General features: G+C 36.5%; 1 protein-coding gene across 1 annotated transcript; it reads right to left on the minus strand.

Moving 5' to 3' along the window:
• On the minus strand, nt 1-26,117 carry LOC110101727. Its single transcript, XM_020829753.2, has 7 exons — nt 25,779-26,117; nt 24,100-24,446; nt 17,403-17,484; nt 7,860-7,951; nt 7,618-7,769; nt 1,519-1,599; nt 1-378 (listed from the first exon to the last, which is right to left on the minus strand). The coding sequence occupies exons 1-7, from the start codon at nt 25,942-25,944 to the stop codon at nt 330-332; spliced, it is 969 nt and encodes a 322-aa protein (XP_020685412.1). The 5' UTR covers nt 25,945-26,117; the 3' UTR covers nt 1-329.
• Nucleotides 26,118-27,194: the final 1,077 nt, after the last annotated feature.

Raw genomic sequence — 27,194 nt, forward strand, 5'->3', positions numbered from 1 at the left:
GATATAAACTAAGAAATCTCATAATATAGAATGCAAAGTTTAGGCTTCACAAACATATTTTAAGTTCACTTTTAAGCATAGAAACCAAATCAACAGTCTCTCCTCAAAATGTTTACACCTCCTAAGAAACCTATCCTACATAACTTTCCATACTGACAATCACTATCCATAGTTACTTCACAGCTTTCACTTAATAATAATTTTCAAATTTGGGGGAAATTTTGCTCAGACAATGGCAGAATCCATAGATTTGTATCACATAAAATATGAAATGGAAAGAGTTTATATGCCAAAATAAAAGAAATCAGAAACCTCCAATTTGATCAAAGCTATGCAACACTGACTGGCTGGGAAGCAGATTCCTTCTCTGTTTTACATCTGCAAGAAGAATTCCTCATCTATAAATTGTGTTGGGTTTGAATGAACTCAATAAGAACTGAAACAAAAATCAGGTAAGCATATTCTCACCCAATTTTAATCAGATAAGCTTAAAAAATTAACTCATGATATTTAAATTTACAAATAAATTCAAAATAAAAAAAAAATTGCATGATAAAACTTCAATCAACTTTGAACTATTGATCAACGCAGGCATGAGGCGCTTCCTGCGAGCGGTTTCCAAAAAAAAAAAATCTTATTTTCTTCTTCAATTTGAAAGCATCATATAGTATATTGATTTTTTATAATATATATACACATTACAGTGATTAATTGAATCTGAATATAAAAATCAGCGCAAGTAAAATTAAAATTTAGCCCCCCATAAAACATTTCTGACTTCACCACTAGATCAACGATCCTTTTTTCTTTTTTGGGTAACAATCACATAGGTCTCTCAAGTTTAGGTCACAATTCACTTGGTCCTCGGCATTGGATTCATATTTTCACATAGATCGTTTTGTTAACAAAATCATCACTTGAACATCTAAAGATACAAATACCCTCCACTTTTTCCTTAATTTATTTACCCTCTTTTTCTTCTAACGTAGGACCCATTCATTCTCACTCTAATATCAGCTATCTCCAATGGTTTCACCTCCTCTCTTCGCTTCTAATGCCGGCTATCTCCAACAAACTCTAATGATTAAACCTCCTGTGATGATTTCATATACTCAAACTGCTACATTTGAATTGGACTCAACTTCATTGCACAAAAAATCTACCACTGTGACAACCAATCATAAGAACCAAAAGATCCCTCTCTCCAACTCTACCTCTTCCTATTCATCTCCCACTTCTTCTCCCATGTCAACCGGGTGACTGGCCAGCCTCATTAAGAAAATAACCAAATGCAAAAATAGGAGAAAAAAAAATTATGGTTTAAGATATTTTGGTCATAAAAAATTAATCTCATTCAAATTTAAATAAATAAGAAATGCCAAATAACTACATTAATAGATTCTTTAACAGCATAAATAAATGGATCTCTTTGAAGACTGGAAATCAAGTTTAGGAACCATTATGAAATCTTACAAGGAGCTAGGGAGCAAATGAACGGTTTTTTAAGATCATGATTACCTGTTGCAATATGAGCGGGATGCAAAGTTATGATTGTTGCATTTTTGGCACATCCAGTCCCCATCACGCCATTGATTTGCACTGATATAAAGTAATTAATCAAACACAGAATGTAATGATTAACAAGCACAAATGAAGCACAATGAACTATCTTTCAGGAAATAAAGCTAGTATCCATGCTCAACTAGTTCTAGCAAAGAACAAGGATCCCACTTCATGACACCTCGTAGCAATTACTATGATTGAAATCACATTCACAGGAAAAGATCGTTAGATATTCAGACTCAGCGTTAAAAATATACATAGAAAAATATGCTTCGCAAAGCTTTATTGATTATCAAACTATTCTCCATTTTGCAGGACTCATTTGATTAGGTTACCCGCGTGCTCTGCACTAGGATAAGTGCAAACAGAGAAAAGTATGACAAAGGCTTCGTTTGGGACAGCTTTCTTACTGCTTCTTAAAGCAGCTTTTTAGTATCAAAATTAATATTTTTCTACTAGAAAGCTGCTTTAAGAAGCAGAGAGAAAACCATCCCAAACGAATCCAAAATCTCCCACAAGTATTGCTTCATCCGCAACAAGAAAACTGCTTTTCACCAAGAAAAAAAGTAAATTTTTTTCGACTGACTACAACAGTAACAACTAAATCAAATAAAGCCTGAAGTTATTACCTTTTCAGCTTGGGAAAAAGGACAACAACTATCCAAGGTGTAATTGCATGTGCTGACCATATGCATGTAGACTACATGCATCTGCGGGTTTAAAAATTCATTTACTTGCAAGTTTTAAAGGCCTATTCACGGCTTCCTTCCCCTCCCTTCTTCCCATTCCTTTTCCAGTTCTCAACCTCTAATTTTAGTTAACATTCTATCTTTTTAAGGGAGTGCTTCTGCAGAGAAGCATGAAGAGAGTCAAAGTCCACTAGCAAAATGGAAGAGAAAGTACCGAAGGTTGTAAGTTGACAATGACATATTCAAGGTTGGGTATGTGGTTAAAGGCCCTCAAGAGGACATTGAAGGTAGAGGGATGTAATTAACAAATGAGCTTCCTGCCAATGTCATGTCCAAGGAGGGGCCAATGAGAGGTTCGTGTAAACAACCATAACCCTGTTGGCAAAGAAGTTGTCTCCGTTCATTGACTCACTCAAGAACTTGAAAAAAATGGTGCAAGGTTAGTAATTTAGAGAGCAGTTGATGATTACCCGCAATGGAATATGTGTTATAGTTCATGTCATAACAGTTTGTGTCATTGACCTTCTTTATTTCAAGACATAGTTAATGGTTAGTCCTTAGTTATCTTTATTCCAATTATCAATTCCAATGACATCATGATCCGTATTAAGATGAGTAGCGTATTTTGCTAAATGATTAAGTGTTATGCTGACATAACATTAAGGATTAAAGAGCAAGAGAATCTCCTGAAGGTGGGTAATTATGTCCCCTACAGTCTGAACAAATCCCTCCAAAAATGATTGAGGAACACCTCATCTCAGTCAGACACTATAGACTCGGGTATCTCATACAATCTAACCACCTCGATGAATGTCATTACTACTATCATTGTCATGTACGGATGTCGTAGGAAAAAAAATGAGCATACTTACTCAATCCATCCACCACAAGATCAAAATCAATATAAACCCCACAGATATGGGTAGCTCATCTATAAAACTCATGGTGACCTCCTCCAACACTTTGTCCGAAAGAGCTAGAGGTTGCAGTAACCCTCATGGAGCCATGACCATGTGTTTGCTTCTCTAACACACCTCACATATAGCCAGCATCTCCTCCACATCCTTATGCATCCCCTTGCATACAACATTTTTGCCCAACCTCCTATACGTTATCTACACCCCTCAATGACCTCCAACATCAATGGTATCAAAATGACTAACTCTTGTAGCTCCCTCATGCATCTGGACAAGGTGTCAGCCGCATTGTTCTCTAACCAGGGCCTATAATGGATCTCAAAATCACATCCCAATAGCTTCGACAGACACCTCTGATGCTCCTTGGTCATCATCCTCTGCTCTAACAAGTACTTCAATCACCTCTGGTCTGTCTTGACAATGAAATGTCAACCCAAAAAGTAAGGTCGCCACTTCTAAATGGCCAACTCTATGGCTATCAACTCCCTCTCATAAACTGACTTCAACCTTGCCCTGGCTGTTAACACCTGGCTGAAGTAGGTGATGGGCCTGTGAGTCGGCATAAACACCTCCTCCAATTCATACCTTGATGCATCAGCCTCCACCACAATAACCTGGCTAAAGTTTGATAGGACCAAGACCAGTATCATGGTCATGGCCTTCTTCAATTTCTCAAAGGCCTGGACATCTGCCTCTCCCCACATAAAACTAACCTTATTCAGCTGCTCCGTCAGTGACCAAGCTATAGTATTGTATCCCCCCACAAACCTCGTATAGTACCCAATCAACCCTAGGAAAACCCCTCAGCTCCTTCAGAGTCCTAAGTAGAGACCATTTCAATATAGCCTCAATCTCAGCTTGATCAACAGACACCCCCTCCTGAGATATCACGTGCCCCAAGTACTCCACATTGAGCTATGCAAAGCAACACTTCTTCAAGTTGGCCCACAGCTGATGCTCCTATAACACTCCTAGTATCACCCCCAAATGCTCCAAATGCTCCTCATCCGAACAGCCATACACAAAGATGTCATCAAAGAAAATCAGTATAAATCTCCTCATGTATGGTCGAAACATCATGCTCATTAGGAACTAGAATGTAGTAGGGGCATTGGTGAGACCAAAAAGTAACACAAAAAACTCATGTCCCTCATGTGTCCGAAAAGTAATCTTCAGGACATCCTCCTCTCTCATCTTGAGATGATGGTACCCAAACTTCATATCTATCTTTGTGAACACTACTGTCACACATAGATCATCTGATAACTCGTCTATCACTGGAATAGTAAACTTATTTGGCACGGTCAACTTATTCAAGGCCCAGTAGTCCACACAGAATCTCCAACTCTTATCCTTCCTTTTGACCGGTAGGGCCAGACTAAAAAAGAACTCATGCTCGGCCTGATGATCCATACCTCCAACATCTCCCGAATAAGCTTCTTAATCTCATCCTTCTGAATATGATGGTATAGCCATAAGGCCTAACACTGATCGGTAACACCCCCTCTATAATACTCAAAATGCTCAAAATAAATATAAGCATAAACATCCTATAAACGTTAACTTATTTTTATTAAACTCTACTTTTAATTTCGAGTGTTTTGATATATAACAGTATATCTAAAAGCCCAATAAACTATTATCATTAAACGATATTAATTTCAATGTTCATGTAGCTTTTGTTGAGCTAAATCAGCCATTTAAATAGTAATTAATGCATCCTTTTGTAGCCTCCACTTAGCCAAGCATGCATGGGGAGGATGGGGATCATACAGCTGAGATAGTAGTGGAATTTTAGTAGATAGCCTCCAATTGGTTCACGACCTGATTGAAAATTAAATTATGGATAGCCCCACTATCTATCAACACCACTATCTCCATGTTTGCTATCTCTCATTTCACTTTCATTGTGTAATTTGGAGTGAATCCCACCACTGAATTCAAGCAGACCTCTGCCACATCTAAATGCAGCTCGTCCTCCACCACTGCCTCACTCCCACCTCCCCCCTCAGCTTCCTCGTCATCACAAATGATGAGAACATGAAGAGTTCGATCATTAAACCTATGCACTGGGATATACTTATCATCACATATGAAGCATAGCCCCTTCGCCCTCTTCTCATATTGAAGTTTTCCCTGGTTCCCCATCCAAAGGTCCTTCATTTGGGGTCTCTCCCAAGGAATATTTGGTGTCGGCCCCTTAGGTGGCAAACTGCTGCCTTTAGTCCCACTCTCCAACTGCTTTTGATCATCCACTAACTGGGCTAACTCCATAGCCTCTCCTAAATCAAGAGGCCTTATTATTCTAACTTCCGCATGAATCTTTGGTTTGAGACCCTTCATAAAGTCCCCCTACATTACAGTCTCCGACAGTCAGTCCAGTCAGGTGGCAATATACTCAAACCTCTCATGGTACTCCACCACAATCTCTCATGTGTTAGAGCGAAGAACTGCTTATAGAAATCTCCTTCCCAACTGGTTCGAAAATGTTCTAACAGGCAGTCCTTAAACTCCCTCCAACTCCATATGGGTTGCCACATATCTCTCTACTGATACCATGCAAATGTCTTCCCCTCTAAGCACAGGCCAATTGCCATCAATCTCTCCTCCATCAACTCATTGACGGCAAAATATCTTTCCAACATGTAGATCCACCCATGTGCATCATCTCCTTCAAAAATAGGCATCTTCAGCTTCCTCACCCTTGAATCTCCTTTTTTCCCTCTGTTTCCTCCATAATCTCTCATTCCCCAAGTGTCCTGATCATCCCTTGTACGCTCATACCCAAACTCTTCGTCAAAATCTCCACTCCTTTCAAAATTAGCACCTCACCAATCATAATCATCCCCTCTTCTTTCAAATTAAGCCCCCCTTCATTCATACCCAATCCCCTCACGCTTCTCCCCATAACTTCTACCTATCTCCTCCCTAAGAATGGACTCTAGAGGAGGTCTTCTCTCTTCTCCCTTCAAAATCTCTATCTCTTGTTCTTCCCCTCTCATTATCGGATTGGGTTCTCCCCACTCACTTGAATGTCATCTGCCTCCCACGCCTCCGACGATGCCGTTTGGTTTGGCCCTCAAGCAACTTCTCCATCATTTCCTCCATGATGGCAAAGTTCCCATCAATTTTCTCATGGAAGGATGAAATTTAAGTTTTGAAATCTAAAATTTCATATTTAAATTGTTCGATCTTCCCTTTCAACACTTCTACCTTTTTTCCTGCCATAGGAACCAAGATCAAGGTAGGGGTAGACCTAAAAAGACTTGGTTAGAAAATATTAGGAATGACCTTTCTTTATTAGATTTAAACGAGAATTTGACTTTTAATAGGACACAATGGAGAAAAAGGATTCATGTAGCCGACCCCACGTAGTGGGAGAAAGGCTTGATGTTGTTGTTGTTGTTGTTGTAGGAACCAAGATCAAGACTCCAAACAACAAAGACAGCCAAAAAAACAATGGATTTGGTCTTCAAACAGCAAAAATCAGCAAGATCGGAGAGAAAAACGCTGCAGCAATCAGCGAGGAAGTCCTATATCTTAGCCTAGGATATTGCTCTAATACCAATTTGTTACGAAGTGATGCACTTTGCACCAAATCAGCGAACTGTAATGGGAAATTGGGAAGAAAATCACAGCACAAATCTTTTTATTGCACAAAATATGAAAGAAAATAGCAAGATACAATTGGATCTTCAATTGGAAAGAAAGATATGGCTGTCCCAAATCCCTAGCCGCTAGCTAGAGCCCTCATAACCTAAGAAACCCTAATTTCAGCAAACACCGGCATAAAAGGAAAAAACTGAACCCTAGGAAAAATATATTTAAAGCATACAATAGCAAAATCCCAAAACAGCTCCTTGCTTTTCCCTCCTAGCCACACCCTCCTCCAAATTCAAAATATGCTCCCTTGGCCCACTTCAAATGGGTGGAATTCCCCACGCTGCCTAACATATACCCTGGCCGGTCCAAGGTGGATTGGTGGACCGATCAATCAAGTTTCTCTTAAGTGTGTGAAAGAAAAGAGTACGTTTGCAAATAGAAGAATAATAACATAAGATAGGAATTCTAGTAATAATTTGTGTTGATTTGTACTAAGTAAAACTTGTTGAAAAAAAAATATGCATCTTACGGAGTGCTTATAAATAAAACTTTATTGTTTAGCGGCTCTTTTGAAATTAGATGACCGTCATGTTAGAAAATATTCAGAATGTTTAAGAAATGTGATGTAAATTTAAATTCTAGTCCAACCATACGTTATCTCCTTGATATTTCAAACCCCTGGGCCGAGTAGCAATAAATATGACCATAAAACAGCATAATGCATTAGATAGGGATAAATCAAAATACAAAATGTGCATGATAAACAATAGCAATATTAAGAAGGAAAAAGTGGTTTCAAAAAATAGTAAAGACATAAGAAAAAAAAATCAACTAGTTATTATCACCCTTTTCCAAGAAGTGTAGGCATGGCTGACAACTGAGAAGCCACATTTGGCGAATTCCTGCCATAGTATTTCGAATATAATCCATGTGCTTGACTACCATTAGGTCCAGGAAGGTTCTCCAAGTCCGGATAAATATAGTGTGCCTCTCTTTTCTTGCATATCAAAAACAATTAGAAGACAACAGTCATAAAGACTGTCCGTCCACAAAATGGCAGTGAGAGGTGAAACAAAGAGATATTTACCAAAAACTGGTGGTTTATGTCCCCTGCATTTAACCTCTTTTTGTGCCAATCATTAGCAAACTCTTCTGAAGCCAACCGTTTGGTACCTGAAGCTACAATGAAGAAGAAAGAAAATAATTACAATCATATAATTTATACAAGAATATTTATGGATTCATAAACAAGATAAAAATAAATTTAAAAAAAAAAAATCAATTAAAATGGACTGGTTTTAAAAAAAAATATTTTTTTCTGTGCATACAAAAGAATTGAAATGGCGTGCTGATGTCGCAATTGAATTGGTGAACCCAACCTCATGTCAACTATACCAACTACGCTTTCACATGTTGGAAAGGAGGACCTTTTGAGATTGCAAATTATCCATGCAACTTTTATTTGTCAAGAGATCCTTCAGAAAGGGACAAAATTGCATTATAAACTAGACTTTGCCCAATTTGAATTATGGCCGTAAGCTGGTAAGTAAAGTCTTGACATTAAACACTTCATCACCACCAGTACTATGTACATGTCACATTCTACCACAAAACGGTAATAGCAGTTGTGATAAATCTGTTAAAGAATAATCTATATTCCATTATTTTGCGTACAATGAGCATGTGTTGCCATAATAGGACTTCAAAACCCAAAGATGCGGCACTAATGCGGGCAACCTTCACCTTCTTCTCAGGTTTGAGATAACATAAGATGGACGTGAGAATTAAGAGGATCCATGTTGTTGCAATAAACTGTGGAAAGGGAATAATAGGATTGGCAGAATTTGGAAGCAGCCGGATGATGGGGACATCAAATCTTGGAAGGTTTATCAGCTATGATGCACAGACACGGACACGGCGACACGAATACGACACGACACGAACACGGGACACGTCAGTTATTGAAAATATAGGACACGGACAAGGGTTGGACACGGTATTATAGTTTTTATATTTAAAAAATAGTGTATAAAATTAAATAAGTATAATTTTAAAAATAATTTGAAAATAATAAGTCATTTAACTAAAATTTGCGCTTAAAATGATTAGTATTAGGATGTCAAGAGTCCGACGTCGATGCCGTTTATCAGTCACTGAGAGAGGAGATGAAAATACCTTTACTGCCAAAAAGAAATGAAAATGAGAATATTCGATGATCAGACGTTGATTTGGTGTTGTGGATATGAAATAAGAAATTTAGTTTAAATACCGCAAAATACAAGAAATTATATTTAAAAAAATTCATAAAATATTTAAGATACGCGTATCGGACACGCGTGTTCAATTTGTATTTAATATTTTTTTTAATCGGACATGTTTTCAGTGTGTCCGACACGTGTCGGAGGAGTGTCGGACGAGTGTCGTGTCGGATACGGTATCGGACACTGCACGCCTCTTTGAGGAGAAGTATCGGTGCATCATAGTTTATCAGAGGTGTGGCCGTCGATCTACGGCCACGATCGAGTCATTGTACTTTTGATTTATGTCATGAATTTTCTTATTGATGTGTCGTTGTACTTGTTTTATTTTATTTTATTTCCTGTTGTACCCTTCTAGTAAAGGGATGTCGTATGTAAGCCCCAAGAGCACTTTCGTCTTTCTATTTCTTGAGTCTCATGTACTAGGCTATTTATAGCCCTTATTTTGTTTTTTTTTAAGTTAATAGATGATTGACTACAATTTCTTCCTAGCATGAGTTTTGTGAGAGTTTGAGAGAGCGGAGAGAGTTCCCTTGGAGAAGGAGAACGGCGTATCACCCACCAACCTAGATAAGTCGGTTCGTGGTTCTTCTTTGTATCTTTTCTTTTCCCCGAATTCCCTCTATCTCTCACTTCTTCTTCACGATCTTACATCTCCCAAATCAATTCCCCCCATCCACCAAAACACCTCCTACAACTCCACCTAGCCGCCGGCCTCATACCCCCATCCCGTTCAAACCACCGGCCTAACCCGCCCCCTCCCTTATTGCCTACTTTGGTTACTTTCTAATTTTGGATTGCCATAATTTAGTTGGTCATTGAATTCAAATTTTTCCAAATTTGAAATTCAAATTCTTTCCTAAATTATAAAATCTATGTTATGAAAGTTTTCAAATCTTCCATCCATTGGATTTTGAATTAATTAGGATGACTTAATTTATTCTAAATCTAATCACCCAAATTAAGGGAGCATTAAAGCATCCTTAATTTCCTCCCAATCCCCCCCCCCTTTATAGCCGCCGGCCTTGCTTGGCCAAACCACCGGCCCCACTCCACTTTTCATATTTTGGGTTTTCTAATTTATGTTGAATTTATTTGGGATCAATTTGGGAGTCAAATCAATTGAGTTTTAAACTCAAATCCTTACCTCATTCTCCTAAACTATTTAAGGAAAGTTTCTAAATCAATTCTAATTTGATTTTCAAATTAAATTGGATCTAATCAAATCTTTCCTAAACTCTAAAACTAAACTTAGAAACCCAAATCTTTTCCCCCTAAATCCCTCTCCCCTCATCCAAGCCGCCGGCCTCCCCTCTCTAATAGCCCCCTCTCTCTCTCTCTCCAATCTCCCTCTCTCATTAACTCCCCATCGGAATTTAGGAATTGAGATTTCCCCCTTGATTTCCCATCTTCTACTTTCAAAATTGTGAAACTAATTTCAAATTTTGGAAGGGAAATTGCTCCTTGGCTCTCACCCCTTTCAAGTTGAAGAGAAACTTCTTTCTCTCCAACAATATTCAAGAGTGCTAGCAATCCTTGGGAAGACTTCGTCATCTAGCTTTTATGGATAGCTGATCCAGAAACTGAATACGGCCTCTCCTACGACGAGCACGCATCTTACATTCAACCTTCTTCAACGTCAACCGAGGTTCGACCACACGGTGGAAGATTACATCGAAAGAATCTTGGATACCTTGGTGGAAGCCATCGAAGAGCAATTGGAGATCGTCGAGAGGAGGATCGTCATCGATCCTTGACGAAGGTTTCCTACATTCCCCTTTTCTCTTATTTCTTGAATCTAACATTTCTCGTTGTTTGATTGTAGTCACGAAGGCCGACTATCGTCTGCTTCTGCTAAGCTTAATAAACGTGGGATTTTGAGCGTATTCATGTGCTTGTTAATCTCATTATTCGACTAGGGATTTTTATTGAAGCTACTATTTTGGCATGATGTTGTTTTCTAATTTATTTTGAAGTTTCATATCTTTGGTTATGTGATTTAGCCTAAGCGAGCGTGACCCCTCTTTCGTTTTATTCCGTTGTTTTGAATACTTATAGTTTTGTCGCTATTCTCTAATCAAGAGTTGTGCTCGATCTTAATAAATTCATTGCATCTATATGTAGTTCTACATCACCGAAACCTGTCTAATTATTAATAGTGAGATTAAGGTGATGAGGAGGAGACCACATCAAGCTTCACCCAGAAACAGCAGCAGTTGAATATAAGTACAAGAAAACTGAAGAAAAAGGAAAGCAAATTATTCTCAAGACAATCTCAATCTCAATAGAAAATTTTCATCCTAGCAACCAAAAGTCCAACTTTATGAAACTATAAATACAAATTGCCTAACATGCCAAATTACCATAAAATGTAAAAAATTTATAGCTGAAATAATCAAAATACAATAAACATGTGAGAACCGGACCTGGCCGGTTCAACTAAACCGGCCAGTTATTAAACAGAGGGTCGCGGCTCGTGAACAGAACATAAGGGCGGAAATAAACAAAGTTTTGTCTAGGGTTAGAGAGGAGATAATTTGTGTTTGTTGTAGTTTTATTTTGGAGAGCTTCCCGGCATCTAGTGGGAGAGTTGATCTACCTCTTGAATAGTAGATCAATTGAATAGTTCTTTCTTGTTGAAGATATAATCAAAATTCAACCCTATTCTTTGGATTACTGCATTTTTCCTATTGCCTCTACTTGTTGTTTTTACTTCTAAGACGCATCACGATATTCTTCTTGTTGATAAGATTAGAGAGAATAGAAGAAAAACTTATAATTATGTAGGTCAACCATATAGTCTAAAGATTTTTATTTGAGCAGATCTAAAATCGAATACGTTGGGTGCAATTTTAGTAATAATAGATGTAGTGGTATAATTGTGATGCTGAGTAATCAAGCCATTAAAAAGAGTGCTCATTTCAGATGTCTCAGGTCTATTGTTCAAAGTGATGGTGAAATAGATGAGGATATTATTAATAGAATTCACGTTAAATGGTTGAAGTGGAGGAATGTATTGGACCTGTTGTGTGATAGAAAAGTACCCGTGGAGAGACGTGCAGTACTTTATGGCTTAGAATGTTGACCATTAAAAGAGAAGCATAAAATTAAGTTAAGTGTTGCAGAGATGAGGGTGCTCAGATGGATGAGTGGCTTTACACTTAGAGATAAAATCCAAAATGAGTATATACATGAAAATGTTGGAGTAGCACCAATGACAAATAAGATTAGAGAGAGTCGACTTAGATTGTTTGGTCAAAAAGCATTGACCTTCTGATGACCCTGCTAGGAGAGCAGATGTAACAGCCTACATTAAGAAAGATATAAGTAAACCTAAAATAATTATCTAGAAAGTACTAAAAATTACATTTTTATTGGATTTTAAATGAGAATTTAACTCAAAATAAGACATAATGGAGGAAAAATAATTCATGTAGTCGACTCCACATTGTGGGATAAAGGCTTGTTGTTGTTGTAAGCAATGCTATGTTAATCATCCAAAAACATTTTAAACTCCAATGCTAGAATTCATTCCTTCAACAAGAAAAAGATGATGCAAAATAAGAGAATTTTTAATTTGTATACCGCATGATGCTCAAAATTAGAGAAATAGACCTTTTTTTTTATGGATTGGATAAGTATGCCAGAACATTCCCCGATGATCAACATGCCATCAGAATTCAAAGAGACGCATTAGTTTATATAGGCAAAGTTTCATATATCGACCCCTCCTATTCTCTAAATCTTTTTCTCCGGTGATTCTCATTTGCGAGTGAAGTTTATGAGGGAAAGTTCCAATGCAATGTTTACATCTACATCTTCGACAAGCCGATGATTATCATTGAATGTTTGTGATTTATGTTACACATATACACCCTAAACCTAATAACCTCAAAGAGCATTAGATATGAAATTACCAACTTCGGATATTGCTCAAAACTTATTTTAATTTTGATCGACACATGTTCAGCACATGATCAAACATACTTCATAACTTATTTTAGTATTTTTATACTTCAAAATTAAGACCAAACAATAGTCAAAGAAGTTTTGATCATGTGTCAAATAAGATTTGATTTAGGTCAAAATAAGTTTTGAAGAATAGTCAAAGAAGTTTTGATCAAATCTTGAACAAAAGTGTTCAATCATTCATTCCATGAAACTTCAGACAAAGTTCGAATTTATTATTTTTGCACTCATTTGAGTTATCTTGCTATGCATGCAAATGTATGCTCCAGCTACATATAAGTCTAAGGGTGTGATAGAGAGAATTGTTAGGCAATTTAAGTCATTTAAGATTAATAACATTATTATGCTGAATATGAAAGGTAGGCACACAACATTTGAATAAGCAGATGTCTACTCTTATACCTATGGAGAGCCATTACATTTATTTCTATGGATGTGTTTTTTTCCAGTAAATGTGATGTTGATTTTACTAGATGTACTGTTGAACATCAATGCAATGCTTCATGGCTTGAATTCATGATAACATTGAAAATTCACATGCTATTGCTTGATGAAAATAATTTCCATCCTGATGATATTCAAGATCACATTTTATAAAGAAATGATCAGCTTTAGGCACATTATAGTAATCTAGAAGTGTTAGATTCAAGCACTTTATAGCGATAGATATAGCCATATTTGAATATTTTATAGTTATATAGCTACATTATAGCAATTATGATTGTCCTAAACACGTCACTATAAAATAATGTAACTATTTTAATGTAATATAAGGTTTCTTATTAAAATTGAATCTTCTGCTGTATTTGCATTATGATGTCATAGCTGTTGGGATTGCATTCTACAATATTACAATCTGTTGTTTAATAAGTTCTAACTTTATTCAAACCTGCAATTCAACTATTCCAATAAAGTTATCTAATAATTTCTTATTCAAAACATATTCAAACCTTTTGATCGATTAGGGTTTCAGTAATTTTTCAAATAAGAAAGATCCATATTCAATTAGGGTTTGATAAAATATTCAACAAGGGTTCAATAAAATATTCAATCATCAATCGAGTTTTTTATTGCTCATGGTCTCAAACCAAATAGAATTTTGTTTGACCATTGTTCAATCCTCATTCGGATAACTTAAAAGAGTAGCAGACCATAGCAGGGGATAGCAGGGGCATTTGGATCCTCCAGAAATTTTGGACGTATTGATTATCACCATCATCATGTAAGTAATTGATTATCATCATCATCATCAAGATGAAGATAGAGAATTTATTCATCATCAACATCATCCACTTATAGAAATAAAATATCATTAAAAGTGAAAATAATGTGTAATTTTAATCTAATTGAAAGTGGTATAATTTTAAGCAACATGAAAGCAACTATATAGCTTCACTTTCTTTCCAAATGGGCTTGGGCAATTTGTGCAATCATGAAAACATGCATGATCTCTACACCTTCCATGAAGTTTCCAATGCAAGAAACAAGAGCATGAATGGTGATTTAAGTCCAGGACCCAATAGTATTTTATTTTCAATTAATTTGTGAAGGGAATTAATCAAAAGCAATCAAATATGGCAGTTAAGATGCTATGACTTTACAACAAAGTCAACCCCTACCTCTGACGAAATTTTATATTATCTTTCTAATGTATTTTATGATTGAAAGGTTATAAATGTGTGAGTGAGTTGTAATAAAAAATAGACTTAGTTAATTTATGTTTGACTGTTACTTGTATGCAATTTAAAATGTAGAACTTGGTAGTTCTCTCCTACATAAGATTTTGATGAGTCTTCCATCAAAATTAACTTTACAATCTTTCATATTATTCTTACGAATAACATACATCATCATCTCTATTCATGCACTACATATGTTGTCGTGGGCAACCCACCATCCATTTACATCACCAAGTAGGAGGTTTTTCTACTTGGAATGCCGGTTTGAGGAAAGTCTAAGATGGAAGTTATGTATAAGGAAAGAGTGGCAAGTTTTGGTGGCTATAGAGGATATAGTTCACGTGGTGTGCCCAGGAATAGTCAGTTACTAGGTCATAGGCATCAGATGATCGGAATACTAATCAACAGTTAAACTTTGATATTGATGTGAAGACATGAGAGAGAGTGATTGTGTGGTAGAGCATTTATGGGACAGCGATTTATCCATAAAGGAAGTAGCCACATGGCATTTTTGGAATGGTTATATGGGCAATGATAGTTGCAAACTCATCTAGATAAGCATGATATATGATGATACGGCTACGATCGTGCCAATTTATTTTGATCTATTTTTTGTATTTGATTTGTCATTGTTCTTTTTTCCTTTCTACCCTCACTTGAGGGCTTTGTCTTATGTATGCCCTAAGGGCAATAGTGTCTTTGTTATTTTCCTTCATGTGTTTGGCTATTTAAAGCCTCCCTCTTCTCATTAGAGGGTTAATGAATGAATGAATTATAAGAAAATTCCTGCACATGTATTCTTTGGAGAGTTGTGAGAGTTCTAGGAGAGAACTTTGGAGAAATTCCTAGGGAGGGAAATCAAATCACCCACCAACCTTGGAGACGGTCGGGTTCGTGGTTCTTCTTCCTTCACCTTTCTTTCGTTCATTTTCCTTTCCCTTCCTCCTTCCCCATTAAGCCACCAACATCCCCATCCAATCCTCTTTCCTCTTAGCCGCCGAATTCCCTAGCCACACTCCACCTCGACGCCAGCCAAATTCCCCCATCGCAACCACCGGCCCACTTACCGAAAATCCCACCCCACCCGCCGGCCCTTCACCCAACCGAGCCCTTCCCCTTTGGGTTTTCCCTCCATCATTGCTTGCAATTACCCCTTTCCTAATTGGTTTGAATAATCTAGGCAACTCAACTACTTTATAAATTCAATTTTATTTGAATTTGAAAAGTTACCTAAAATACCAATCCTATTTTAGGAAAGTTAACAAATCCCTTCCTGTTTGAGTTTTAAATTAATTTGGGATGAAATATCTCTTCCCAAATTTAATTCCTTAACTCAAGGAAGCATTAAAGGCTTCCATAAAAATTTCCCCAATTCCCCTTGGTGTCGCCGGCCCCTCCAAGCTCCCAGCTCCTTGATGCTTTCCAAAATAAAACCTCTCATGTGGGAAAGAATTAAATACTTTCCTAATTTAGATCATCTTAACTTTGGAAAGAATTCAAATTTCAATTAAATTGAATTTGAAATCCTTTCCTAAAGAGATTGATTTATTTTTGGAAACTCCCAAATCCTCTCAAATCTAAAATTGATTAGAGATTTCTCGCTAATTCTCTTTTCCCTTTTAGCAACCCAAGTTTGGAAGGAATCATAAATTCCCAAATTAACTCCCCATTGCTGCCCCCCCCTTACAGACAACTTGCCTCCCCCCCCCCCCCCCCACCCTTATCTCTCTTTTTTAATAAAAATCCTTCCTTAAATCCTCAAATCAAGCTCTCCCTAACCAATCCCAAATCCAGCCAGCCCCTTCCAAGCTGTCCCTGACGTTTCCCTCCCGTTTGGGAACTTTTGGGTTGCTGTCTACATAAATCAGAAGAATTATCCTGCTGTCCTGCACTATTGGAGTTCTTAAATTAGTATCTAAAAGTTCCCAGCATCATCTAGCAACCATCCAAGGTTTTTCTAAACATTAGAAGTTGCAGTCCAGCTTTTTTCCAAGTGTCAAACTGCTGTCTAGGATCTTCTCAAGACCACCTATCTGCTGTCCAGAGATTCACGCAGCAGTTCGCTGCTGTCCAGCCCCTCTGGGAGCGACCGTTGCTGCCCAGAACTATCCGCAATCGCTGTCCCAGGTTGGCTACTTGTTGTCCAAAGGTTCGAGCGTGGATTTGTTACTGTCCGAGCCGTCAAGACGCCTCCAACTGCTGTCCAAACTTGCGAGAAGGTTGAATCTTAGCAAAGGCTGAACTCTTTCCTTCTCTCTTACCTCCTTCGTTGATCCTCGCTTGTGGTTTTATTTGATTCATGCAAAATCTTGTCAAGTTCCGCTAAAAGCTTAGTATTTCGTAGGAATTGTTTGAGAGATCTTTCATACCACTACTCTTATTGTTAGATTAGGGATTTCTTGTTGAAACCCATCTCGTATGCAACGTCAAGAGTAATTGATTATTATGGGGTTTTTACTTTTCGCGAGTAACATGGCCTAAGCTTGTGTTTACCGCTCTTTGGTTTTATTTCATTGTTTGAATCATCATAAAGCTTTAATTAATTAGTTCTTACTCAATAAGCGTGCAAAATCCTTATCTAAATCAAATTTTCATATATGTCCTGCATCAATATACCCATTGGGTGTATTCGAGGAAAAAATAGTTAAGAACATGCACTAAAAAAGTAAACGGAAAAATACAAAATAGTTATTTGCACCCCAGCGAGTAAGTTATTTGCATTACCCCGATAGAAGTTCGAAATATTTGAGTTTGTTGCCGAAGAGTGCATGCCACTTGCAGGAACTGGTTCATTGCACTGTTTGCACTGCACAATAAATGAGCACTAAGTTTTGGTGTTTTGAAAGGATTGATAAATAACACATTGCAGAGGAAATGGAAATTTATATTGACGAGTATTGATTCAAAAAACAATCTCAATAAATATATTTGGTTCTTTAATTAAATCAATGAAAGATTCCAAAAAAAAAGATTCAGCGAAGGTAAAAAGTGTGCTATATTTGCAGAATATACAAGCTAAAACGAGATGAAACCCACATTAAAGATACCACAAAAAAATTTCAAGGGGTAATCATGAAATATGTTTCCAAATTTGAGAAACTTTAATTCTAACATTACAATTAGTTTATAATTTCTATATTCTCATAATGGTAGGTCTAATTCCTTCTCCGGATTATGCCTTTGGTAATTGTTTGAATTAAAAACACAAACACATCCCAACGGTCAATGATTCAAGCAAGTATGATGAACTAATGAGATACCACATATTTCAACTCTCAATTGATGAAAAAATAAAAACATTATTGACGTTCCATGATATTCAGTTGAATGCAACTGTCACTAATGAATGAACTCCAACAAAGTACAAGAAGTGGCTGTTCCGTTCAACATTTTCTTTGATATAATATTATGTTAATTATGATAAAAGGTTTTGGTTTAATGATATCTCTAAAATTAAGGCAGATTAACTAACATTAGTAGCCAAGAAATTTAAATAGAGAATAAATTGGATGATATTTAAATTACCTCAATTTAGATTGTCTAAAAAATAAATGAATAAATGTCTCAATCAACTTTAATTATTTCAAATAGAATTGCATTTTTTAAGATAACAATAAACCACACATACTATATTTGAAGGAAGCATAATGCTGCTATCTGAACAACAGCATTGGTATTTAGATAACCAGAATTATCTAAATAAAATTGAACAAAACTTAAACTAATTCAAATATAATTTAAAGTTATTCTAACCCTGCTTTCCATCGTTGACATTACACAAAAGATACAATCAATGGAAACACTTTAAAACTTACCACCAAGTATTCTAATGTAATTTATCGATCTTGGAATTCCAATCACAAATACTATTAAATGGAAAGAAAAATTAATGCCAAGAATATTCAACTATCTAAACAAATATACGATCTCTATTGATGTTACAAACTCCAAAATCAATGCCTAGCATTCCATTGTCCACAATTGGAAAATAAAGAATAAGGTCAATAATGGAAACACATGGGACAAGTTTATTGTTTTAAGGAAATGAAAGAGAAGAAATGAAAATGAAACGGATAGGGAATGATAAACAAATTAAATTGAAATTATTTTCCACCAGCACATTTGATTGGGGAGAGTTGAGAAAACATTTTTTTCCTTTCTTCATTGGTGAGAAAAAATGAGAATTTATAATTTTGAAGCATGAGATTTAACTAAATATCTTTTTTTTCCGTATGTTGGCATTTCACCTTGAAGGCTTGAATAGCAGACATAAGGGTAGTGATGATAATGATTTTGTTGACTACATAAGTCATTAATTATCTTATTCACAACCATATGAAAAATCTGAATTTAAAAATCTTTTGGAAATTTTATTGTATGAAATGTTATTTTGAAAAATATTTAACTAAATATCATTTTTAGAACTTTTATGTGATATTTATATTTATTATTATTTTCTTTAATTTGAGCATCACCTAATGGTTTTCACCTCGATATTTTTGTCCATAGTCTTGAAAAAACCTCACAATAAAGTTTGATTATTTTATTAGGTTGTACCAAATGCTAAGTGTAAGAAGTATCATTATGACTAACTCTAGTGTGAGGCCTACAATGAACAGATAAATGAAAGTAGATAGTTTATCTGGGTATATATGGCTAACCCAAAATGGATTCCATTTCCATGTTTACGTCTAAGTGGCATATTTGGATTAGATAAAGTTGCATTCTTTTCATGATATTTTTTTTTTATAAATTGTACAACAATTAAGGAGAGGAATTTTTTTCAAAGTTACTCATGCCCTAAAAATTGCGATCAAATCCTTCCATAACCGTGAAGATTTGACTTTCTCCATCTGCAATTTCACCAAAATCTCCAACTCAACATTTCGCTTATGAACAGATAAATATGAATTAGTGAGTTGTTTTCACGGCACTTAAGACTAGACAAGTGAGTTCTCCAAAACACCTTTATTTGGAAAATTGATAACTCGCAATTTCAAATACTAAACTGAGTAGCCACCGTCTCTTCCTCAAAATTTCCCTCTAAATTAAGGTCAACTTTCTCAACATATTCAACAAAGGCTTTTTAGACAAATTTGAGTCTACTAAACAAATATTTAGTCACTCGAATTATTGTTCCAACTCCTCTTCTAGCTTGTAACCTTATTTTGGCTTCGGACAAAACTTGGAGTGATCTTTACTATTTTTACCCATTGCCACTTATATTCATTGCTACTCCAACATGGGTCTCACATTTAAATCAGGAGTATGATATGTAAATCCTCCAAATTTGACGCCTAAAGATTGGCCAGACGGGTATTAGATAATCAAACAAAAATTGTGAGCGAGTTATAACATATATGAATGAAAACGTTCATAACATACTGATGGACCGGGTGAACCGGTCCCGCCTGGACCCGTGCGGGTCTACAGGCGGAAGAAGGTTTCTCATTTGGTTTTGGTGGAGAAATTTCTCTATTTTGGAGGGGAAATTAGGGCAAACCCTAATTTGTGAAACCTAAGGCGTATCACATACACGACAACAATTGTGAAAGTGAAATGGTCGTCTCAACAAGTAACTATGAAATATAATTCGTGAAATCCAATTCCCTTGTCTACAATTTTAGAACAAACTAGAATGCCTCATGGTCAAGGCATAGAGTGGTTATTCTCAAAGTAGTGATCTTGCTCAGACTAGAGCTAATAGTCCGTCTTCCAGTTTACCTCACAAAGACAAACTTTTTTTTTCAATATTTAATCTTAATCCTCAATTCTTTAAACTTTAAAAGTCTAGGTAAAAAAGAATAAGATTGTCCTTGAAAGATTTTATTTTTTAAATATAACACGTAAGATTGATGTCCCACCTGACCAACCGTTCTCACAGATAAAAGAAAAATAAAATTATATTTGTAAATGAGGTCAAAATAAATTGATCTAGTACCAGTCCATAATATTTGAAGATAGATGACAATTCTGGGAGAGGTGGAAGTTGAGCCCAAGATGAAAGTATGAAACTAACCGTGATAGAAGTAGAGCTCATTGCCTTTCATTATATTAGGAAATTCATCCTCCTTTGGAGCTCGAATCCTAAAATCTCCATCACATCCAAGCTCTTCTTGCACTAACTTGACGTTGGCCATATCAATCAAGGAAGAAGACCTAAGTCAATTTTTATGAAATTCTTCACACAACTAAGAAAGGTCTTTGACACTGCAGCCATCTAAAGAAGTTGCCAGAAGAAGCAGATGAGGAAGAGAGGAAGAAGAGGAAGGAAAGAGACTAGGAAGGAAAGAGAATAAGAGTATGAAGAAGCAGAAAAGTGGATAAAGAAGAAGAAGATCCAAGGAAAAAAATAAATCATTTTAGTTGAATTATTAAGAAGCTTGTGAAGATGAAGTGTCGTGTAATCTGGTTACATGGATCAAATCGCGAGATATTTTTGGTTTTTTATGAATTTGGAATGAAAGCTAATAGTGAAATCAATAGATAATCGAATGAATAAAACACATGTTATTGTTCAAGGATTTAAAAATCACTCTCATTTATTTGTGGATGCTAGGAGAGCCTGATCAAATCATTGATTTAGTAGGAAAATGCTTTTTTTAAATTCTCTTGTTCATTTTTCAAAAATGTCTTCCAAAGATACAAGAGAATCAGGGGACTAAATATACATAGGCTCATAACAAACTCGATAGATTCATAGTGAACTTGCCAAGCTCGTGATCTAGCAAAGGCATATCATGCCCAAGGTCTCACTAGGGCCACTGTCCTACAGCAGCACATATCATGATTTTGTAATTAATGGGTTCCTTTAGCATAATTATTCTTTGTGTTCTTCAAAAACAGTCTCATGAATATGTTAATTTGAAGAAAAAAATTTGATATTGAAGACTGCGGAGCACGTTTTACTGAATTTGTCAATTGGAAATGTAGGTTTTGCATCTAAGTGGTCTTGCATGCTTCTTTGAAGTGTCCTTTAGATAAAATTGTCATTGTCTTATATGGGCTTCACCTTTAATCAAAGCTTTTTTGTTTTAACAGAGGTAACCATCTAGATTTGCCGATTGGGATTCTCGTGTAATGCGGATCTTGTAGTAAAGGGAGAGTCAATTTCTGATTTTCTGGGGCTAAATGTTTTATCTTTTGGCACTAAAGATGTTGGCATGACACTTTGAGCGGGAAAAGAAATTATGGAATGTAAAAATTTTAGAATGATAAGTTGGATCTTCAAATTATGAGAGTAAAGTAATCAAAATCATAAGATCATTGTCAAATAAAATCCCATGAAGAGACTTTGATTGCAAATCCACCTTCGCATGTGATAAATGCCAAGCGTGAATCACGAATTCCTCAATATATAGAATAAGTTTGAATATTGAATTCATTTTATTTTGAAAACAAATGGATATCGACTTCCTAAAGTAATGAGGTGTGAGTAATTACTCCCAAAGGCCGAATTTCAATTGCTTGGTCTAATGCAATAAATAATCACCAAGTTGTTAGATTGCCACTAAGAAAAATTCCCTCTTCTCTCCTTTTTTTTAAATGGCCTTCAGTTTGATGTAAAAACCAACAAAAAAACTTGTGATGCAAAATACTTAATATAAGAGGATTTCTCAGTACATGTTATTACAAGTTATTTAAAAAAAAAAATGCAAAACACTTCCCAAAAGATGATTTTATACTTACGGTATACTTCTTGCAATTTGGATGACTCAAATCATGGCGACCTCATCTTATTGATCTTTTTTTGCTTTAATTGATCTTTCCTTTAAGGAAACTACGAATTCTTTTAATTTCCTGGCTTTGATGAGCTCTCAATTAGGCTAAGAAAGTTCCTAATCCTCCATTTCATGGCTAAGGTCTTTATGAAAGGCATAATATTTCTTTAAGTCCTGAACGTACAACTGTGAATATAGTGGGAGGAGGACAATGGAAGTATTTTTTTGTCCTTGATCATTCACCTACTCAATATAGGATAATCATAAAGAGGCATGAGTGACATTCAACCATTGATAAATTTCTCCTTGATAATAAGCGTGTTGACGAATTCCCACATTCAACTTGCCTTTTAAATCAACGGCACAATGGCCGATATTGGTAAATGGCAAGGAAATCTTTGGTTAACCAAATTGAATTACCTCTATTTCTAATCGTGATGTTGGTGTCACTATGAGCTCTCATATTCTACATGTCCAAGGTTGAGGTTAGTACTCTTGCACTTGCTGGTTATTTTAGAACTATTGCGTCTAAAGATCTTTCTAACATCTCCACCCTCTGAGTGGTTATGGGAGTGTTCTCCAAAGCTCATTAAATCATCCTTGTGATGCTCTCTTCCATCCCTACGAACTGCATATTTATAATAAAGTCTTGGTTCTCTATGTTGACTGACGCTTCTCTATATAACTGTTCTGCCTCGAGTTGTACTTGTTTTCTAAATCTTTGCACTGATCCATGCCCACCACACTTTTCAAGCTATTGGATACAGATTTATAATGGGCAATACACAAACTTTATTAGAAAACTCTCAAGGCACGCATAACTAAAAAATACCAAAAAAAGAGAGAAAATCTAGAGAAAGAAAAAAAAAGAAAGGCTCTGAGATTTCACCAAACTAGCAAAAAAATACAAGCTCAAGCATAAAAGGCCTTGTGCCCCCAAAAATTTACTTTTGAACGCTTATTTATCAATTCGGGTAAGAATCTTGACGCTACAAGAAAAACTGTGCAAGAATAAGAGAATATATCCCAATAAATGAAGCATATAGCTCAAAAGACTTGTAGCTAAAAAAGAATAAAAATAAATAGTGATAATTAACACATTAACAATCACTACTTGAAGTTCCCATTTTGACAGTTAAAGTCGCCAACTGGTCGGGTGAAAACACATACTTGATAGGTGAAGTCATGGATTGGCGCAGTGTGGTTGAGTAGCTTTTGGCTTAGGTGAGTAGGCTCGGTGGGGCCTTAGGCAGGTTATGCTTTGGTGAGATCATGAGCATTGCAAGTTCACTATGAACCTAGCGAGTTCTCAATGAGCCGGGAAAATTCATTGTCTTCATTCCTCACATTATGTTGACTTGTTTTGACCTAATTCGACTTGATTTGGCTTGAAACACATGCTCAAAGTATTTGAGACGTACAATTAGAAGGGTGCCACATTATGTTTAAACATTCAAAACTAAATATCGCGAAAGTAAGCTAACCATTTTCTAGGAAAACTATCTTTAGCAAAATGATTAAGGACTAAACAACAATGAAAGATTATTTCCTAAACCACAAATAGTGAAAAAATAACTATTAGATTAAAACTAAACAAGGAGAACTAGGGAAAATGTCATGTAAAAAGAGCGCGTGGTTACATAAGCATAAAAGAACAAACTAGAACTTGAACATGTTGGATAGGATTTATAAATTCAAACCTGTGTACGGGAAGAATAGTTATGAAATCCACAATTGCATAACCAATCACCATCACGCCACCCTTTTGGAACCCCAAGCAACTGATTAGAGCTATCCGCATATGAAATATCCCTACTGTTGCTACCAGGAAACATCGTATAACCCCAACCTAACCCCATTGGAAAGGACTGCTGAAAAGCTGAATTTCCAGGAATCCCGAAGTTCATCTTTGATCCAAGAAGATCTTGCATCCTAGCAAAATAATGCGGATGAGTTGGAAAATGTGCTCCGCGCATTGCAGTCTCCTCCTTTGGTTGGCCACACTTTTTGCATATTTCTCGAGAAGCATAATTGTTGTTACTGCACCCTATTGATTCCATTACCACACAAGTCATCCCACAGATGCATCCAGAATGAAGAATATCCACAGCAGACATGCACTAAACAAAATTAGAAAATACAATCCACAACTTGCAAGTCAATTACACCAAACTATACTTGGAATGGAACTCAAAATTTAAAAAACCGCATGTCATGAAATATAACAATCTAGACCTTTTCATTTTTCAAAAGTTAACAAACCAATATATTTATTACTCAGGACAAGTCACAGAAAGAGCTGATTAGGGCATCTCCAACCGAAAACTTCATTTTTCACGGCAAAGTAACGCAAAACTCCAAAATGGCGCGGTGATGCTCCAATCGAACGCCATTTTAGGTGTTTTTGAGAAGGTAACGATCGCTCTCCCTTTCGCACGTTTTTCCGTTGAGAGCATAAAATGGCGTGAGACCATTAAAAAGAAAATTTTCGCGTTCGGTTGGAGCGACGGAACGACTCCATACACTCGTTTAGCGTTCGGTTGGAGATGCCCTTACTACGTTTCTATTAGAATTTAGAAACCATGGATTATCAAAATTTTAGAGCATAATAAACTCTAATAAATGTAATATTTTACTCATACAAAACATAATAAACAAAAGCTACACTGTGATAACATAATTTCTGCAAGAAGAAACAATTAATCCTAATGTTGCTGGCATTCATTCATGCTGCAAAGAACAACAAAAATGGTCTGAGACCATTAAAAAGACAGGTTGCTACTATTTCATAGAGCACAGAATTGTTGACAAAATGTTATAAATAAGCTAAAAAAAGGTGGACACCTAACCTACTGCAATATGTCATAAAACCGGAGACCACCATAGGACATTGTTAATGGTAGTAATACAAGAAATATGAAAGTAGAGTGAACTATTTCCAATTTGAAAACAGAATATGTTCCTGATTCATCGAATGCGTGAACAGAAAAAGTATCAACAGTTGCTGAAAGGAAGAATTACCTCTGCAAGAAGAAGTTTAAACATAGTAACTATTAACAACAGTAACTCTAACTAACTAACCTAACAACGCCAGGGTTTCCCCACTTAAACGCACTGTAATATAACCACCAAACAAGAACAGATCGTTACGCGCACACCTCTATAAGTCAAAACATCACGGGAAAAATTACAAATCAAGCAAAAAACTAAAGGAACAAAAAATACAATAAGCTAGAATCCAAAACCCTACTCCGCCTCAAACCAACTGAAATTCCAACATAAGAGAACCAGTAAATTTTTCAAAAACCAAGGAGAAGAGGCAAAAGAACTGAATAGAAGAACGGAATAAGAAGCCAAGAAAAGAAAAAAAAAAACGAACCGGAGCAGATCCAATCTCCAATGCGAGGAAGCCATTTGGAGTCGGCCGGTGTCTTGGTATCAACCAGAAGACGCGGCTTCTTGCACCGATTGCAGAAGGATCGGAAAGCGTAGTTCCGATTGCCGCAACTCCCACACTCCCAGTCACCCTCCCTCCCCTCTTCCATAGTCCACTGCTACCAAATAGCTCCGCCGCCGCAACCGCAACAATGATTCAGTCGCCTTCCCTTCCCACTCTGGTCCTGAAGTCTTCAGCCTGCAAGCCAACGCCGCTCCGCCTCTTCCCTAGCTATCGCGGCGATATGGGAGAAACGGGACAAATTATCTCGGCGTCATATAGATTCCAAGCGCAATGGGAGGATTCGGTGGGCATATTCTCAACGGAAAATTAATAATGATAATATTTATTATTATTATTGGTGAAAAATTAAAATTTTTTTACTATATATTATCCCATAATCCAAGAATTGTCCCCATGCAATTTTTTGAGAAAAATATGTTCAAAAAAATTAATTCAAATTAAATTTTTTATAATAAGAAATAATTTTTTTTTGTTTACAAACTATTGTTTAAAATATAGCCATTGAATTTTATTTTTTTTTCAAACTCAAACTCACTTGCAACTCTAATTCTAACATGATTTAAAGTCATGTTCAGACATCGTGCTGAGTTTGCAATATTGTGGAAGGCTAACAGCGGGGCATTGATGAGCGTGTGAAAAGAAGAGGAGTTTATAAATGTTTTTTTTTTTTTTGGTGGGTGGTGGGCGGAGGGAGCAAAGAATCGACGATATCCAATCGCACCTAAGGAAAAGAGGAGTTTGTCAAGGTTTTGGGAATGAGGCTTTTGATGTGATATGACGACATGAAAGGAGAAGAGGAGTTCATGAGGGTTTAGGCATGCGGCATAAACGGAATCCCATCAATATATGAAAAAGCAAAAATTCTGAGGCCCAGACTTCTGTCGGACCACCTCCTAATACCCAAACTTCTATCAAGTCACCACTTGAGGCCCGGACTTCTGTCGAACCACCACCTGCTGCCCGTGAGGCCCGGACTTCTACCAGAACAACATCTGACACCCAGAGTTATACTAGAATACCACCCTACTACTACGGTTTTTCTGACCCCAGCCACTGTCACCTATTACGGTCCTTCCGACCTTCATCGCCAAAGAACGATCTTTTTGACCCCAGTCTTCTACCGACTACGGTCCTTCCGACCTCCCTCGCAATCTTTCTGACCCGTCTCCTACCGAATATGATCCTTCCGACCTCCGTCGCCTACTACGGCCTTTCCGGCCTCTATCTTATCGACTATGGTTCTGTCGACCAAACAAACATATGCATGTTGATTATTGTAACTCCCACCATGTAATGCGCTCTATATAATGTACATTTGTAACAGCAAGTCAAGGC

This window comes from Dendrobium catenatum, unplaced genomic scaffold, assembly GCF_001605985.2.
Source record: "Dendrobium catenatum unplaced genomic scaffold, ASM160598v2 fragScaff_scaffold_772, whole genome shotgun sequence".
Taxonomy (NCBI): Eukaryota; Viridiplantae; Streptophyta; class Magnoliopsida; order Asparagales; family Orchidaceae; genus Dendrobium; species Dendrobium catenatum.